The 3564-nt window shown below is 28.3% G+C and overlaps 1 protein-coding gene across 1 annotated transcript; it reads right to left on the reverse strand.

Moving 5' to 3' along the window:
* Positions 1-344: 344 nt before the first annotated feature.
* Positions 345-1798, reverse strand: LOC106317180. The gene is made up of 4 exons (XM_013755030.1): positions 1418-1798; positions 1125-1223; positions 864-936; positions 345-560 (listed from the first exon to the last, which is right to left on the reverse strand). Exons 1-4 carry the CDS (start codon positions 1739-1741, stop codon positions 529-531), a joined length of 528 nt encoding a protein of 175 aa, XP_013610484.1. The 5' UTR covers positions 1742-1798; the 3' UTR covers positions 345-528.
* Between the last annotated feature and the right edge of the window lie 1766 nt (positions 1799-3564).

The raw sequence follows: 3564 nt of genomic DNA on the forward strand, positions 1-3564 counted from the left end.
CCATGTTGGTTAGATGCAATGCAAACTATTGAAGAAGATGAGTTTGCAACAGAATATCTGTAGTTACTCTGAAATATGTTCAACGGTACGGTTCTGTATTTATACATAAGTGGTTTAACAAAAAGGAAACTATACCACACTAAACCGATGGTAAGCTGAACTATACAATACGTACTATCAATATGCTATTACAAACTTATTTATCTTTTCTCAAACTTATTTATCGTGCTATGAAATAGTCAAATAACCCAAAAGAATCCAAGTTTTCTCTTCTTTGTTTTTTGTCATCCAATTTTTTTGCATTCAACGGTTTTTGGTTTCAAACGTTACTTACATTTTTTTATTTGTTAAGGAAAATAACTTGATAGTTGCAAAATCGAGAAAAGTGAAAAAACAACAACATAGTATGGGCATTATCAAGAAAAAAATGACATGGCTTTCTCAAAGACATATATAGCCAACATACTCAAAGGAAGAAGGTGTTCTCTGTTCAAGAGATGAAATAAAATAATAAATATCCGCCATTTTTTATCCTGTTCTCTTTATCTGGTTACTGCCGCCTGCAAATACACATATAGCCAAGCAAAGAATTCACTTATACGTGGACAAAAAGAAAATAAATCACTTATACATGCATACATTTATACTCATACATGCATGAAACATCATAAATTTTTAAAATGCATTATTTTAATATAGGAATGTGAATAACTGGATCCACAATATACTTTCCAAAGGATGTTTGTTTACATTACAACATATCTACAAGAACTAATTAAGTAAATTGACTAATGTATGCGATTTTTCTGCATCGTTATGTATAATAGTTATATTAATTAATGGCCAGTAAGCAATGAACATACCATAACCTTGATGATCCGATGCAAATTTCTCAACCGGGAAAGCTTGTTGTAGGAAACCCGATTCATATTTTCCCTGCAAAGAAACATAATATTAAAAAACTGATTCAAGGAAATTATCATACTAAAAATTAAGAATTTTTTTCTCAGATGCGATGATGTAACTAAACACAACTTTTCTTTTAGTTAAAAAAAACAAAAAAATTAAAAAATATTTGGCATACACTAATTTTTAGAAGCGCCAAAGTCGTAATAACTAATAACCTTGATTATTCTTCTTGTGGAGTAGCTTTGGGAGAAATAATCTAATTGTTGGTATTGATCTCGATGTTTCTTATGTGCTGATACTTCTTTTCCAGTTGCCTATATACATAAGTTTACAAAAGTTGAGAGTATAATGATATAACTGAGACAAATGAATTTAGTTGAAACGAAATATGTAAGAACTCTTTTTTTTTTTTATAATGACAATGTTAACATATAGCAAGGAACAATTTGGCCTAAGAATTAAGAAAAGATTCTAAGTATGTTGACATGACAAGTTTGTAAAACAATACCAATGAAGAAGCTGTGTCATCAAGACAAGAATTGAATCGCTCAATATATCCTTGTTCTTCATGAACCTTCTTCTTGTTCTTGATTCTGCTCTTGCACCAATATTGTGTGTTTTGTTGGAGGGGATCCTCAGGGACTGCCTCTTCAGAGTAATAAGGAGGCCCGGATGATGCATCCGACACCATTGAAGAATCATCATCATGTTCTTGTTTTGTTACTCCATTGTCATCATCAAAATGATGCAATGTAACAGAACAAGAATGGTCTAAGTACATTGTCCAACCTGATTCTCCCGCATCGCTGTATTCTAAATCCGACAAATCCATTCTCTTTTGATTCGTTCCGAAAATACTAATTATTTTTGTTATTTGTTTGCTTTCTCTCTAGGCTTCAAGGCCTTTAAGAAGAAGATACACTCTTTTGATGCAGCCATTGCAGTAGTTATAAGGGTATTGTTTGGAAAAATAAATAAATAAATAAATATATATATATATGTAACATATCTCTTGAAATTTATTTCACTTTTGAAACTTTAAAATAAACATATGGTTGTCGAAAATTACAAGCTAGTTTGGGGTTTTTTTGGGGAGAAATATCCAAAAAATATATCAACCAAATTTTGTTAAACTTTTTAATATCTAAACTTTTTAGTATTCAGTTTAATACTTCAACTAATAATTTTTTTTTCATTTTATTACACTAACTTTAAAATAATGTTCATTTTGATTATCAAGCTATGTTAATTTTAATCATAAACATTAATAGATTTCAACTGAAAAAATTTCTAAATTCATAAAAAATATTTGAAAATATCAAATTTAAAAACTACTAAATTTTGGATGATATTTTAAATTGTAGAAAAACTTAATTTTGAATGAAAAATAAATAAATTAGTATTAAGTTTCAGACAATATATTAAATTTGATATTATAAATAACAATAAATATTGAAATTATCAATAATAAATTTTATTTTTATTTTGAAACTTAAAATAAAATTATAAAATTTTCAGATTTATTTTTTGAATTTTGGAGATTTTTAATTTTTTTAAAAAAACTTACCAATATTTTCATTGGGAAGAATAGTTTGTAAGCACCATTTTAAACTTAGTGTATTGAAATAAAAAAATAATTAGTTAAGTATTAAACTCGATAGTAAAAATGTTTTGGTATCAAAGATATTTTATTTTGACCGAAAAAGATATTTTTAGTGTTTTTCAAGTTGGGGTTTTCACTTTTCAGTCACCTACTAATCTAAAATCAATACATAGATAGTTACACAATTTATGAGCAATACAAAACCGGAAAAGTAAATTGATTTTCATGATATTCGAAAAGCGTTTAATTTTGTCTAAAGTTTGTTTAAAGTGAGAGATCATTCTTTCTTTTGTTTGTTCTTCCACCTATAGAAAATTAATCCAACATATCATTAGAGATTGAAATGATGTGATATTTTTTTACATTTTGTATGAGAACAAACAAAATTATTTTGTTCCTATCGTTTTAAGTCTAAACATGAGATCGAATACAAAACTCAAAAAGACAAGAAAGGCAATATAATTTAAGAAATGTTTTGTCTTATAGCGCAGAACTCGTTTTGGACACTCTAGCTTGCATTCAGTAGATAATTGACAGTTGGCTTACTGATTATAAACGTTGGGCCATGAAACGGCCATAGTTTAGTGGTAGTAGTAATAGATGTCACGTACTATTCATCTACATCCCATCTTACAAAATACTCTACACCTACGCCCTGCACCATCCTTTATAGGTGACTATACTACCTCAGAAATTTATACTTTAAAATGGATAATAGAAGCAATTGTATTACTTGTTTTCTTCTGCTTAAATAATTGTATTACTTGTTACGAAAACATAAGTAGTGTTATAAAAAATCTAGAATTTTATTGTATCGAAAAAATTTAAATAAGGGCAAAATTTTATACCCGTAGGAGAAGATAACACTGATAATAAGAGAGGATGTGTTATTAGAAGGAGAAGGAATGGTGTAATCGTGTTTTTCAAATGATCGAAAAACTTCGTATTTATAGAAGAAAAATCACTGTGCAAATAGTGACAGTGGGACCCACATCTTTTATTATTTCAACATATGTGTGCGCCTCTTTGTTTGAAATTAAGTTTTCGTAACA

Source organism: Brassica oleracea, chromosome C9, assembly GCF_000695525.1.
Source record: "Brassica oleracea var. oleracea cultivar TO1000 chromosome C9, BOL, whole genome shotgun sequence".
NCBI classification, from domain to species: Eukaryota; Viridiplantae; Streptophyta; class Magnoliopsida; order Brassicales; family Brassicaceae; genus Brassica; species Brassica oleracea.

What these genes read in the sequence shown, in the direction of transcription:
- LOC106317180 (XM_013755030.1), bottom strand. Translation starts at nt 1,741, where the DNA reads ATGGATTTGTCGGATTTAGAATACAGCGATGCGGGAGAATCAGGTTGG. An exon ending in ATGACACAGCTTCTTCATTG is followed by an intron (nt 1,224 to 1,417) that starts GTATTGTTTTAC and finishes TTATGTATATAG; the next exon opens with GCAACTGGAAAAGAAGTATC. An exon ending in CCACAAGAAGAATAATCAAG is followed by an intron (nt 937 to 1,124) that starts GTTATTAGTTAT and finishes GTTTCTTTGCAG; the next exon opens with GGAAAATATGAATCGGGTTT.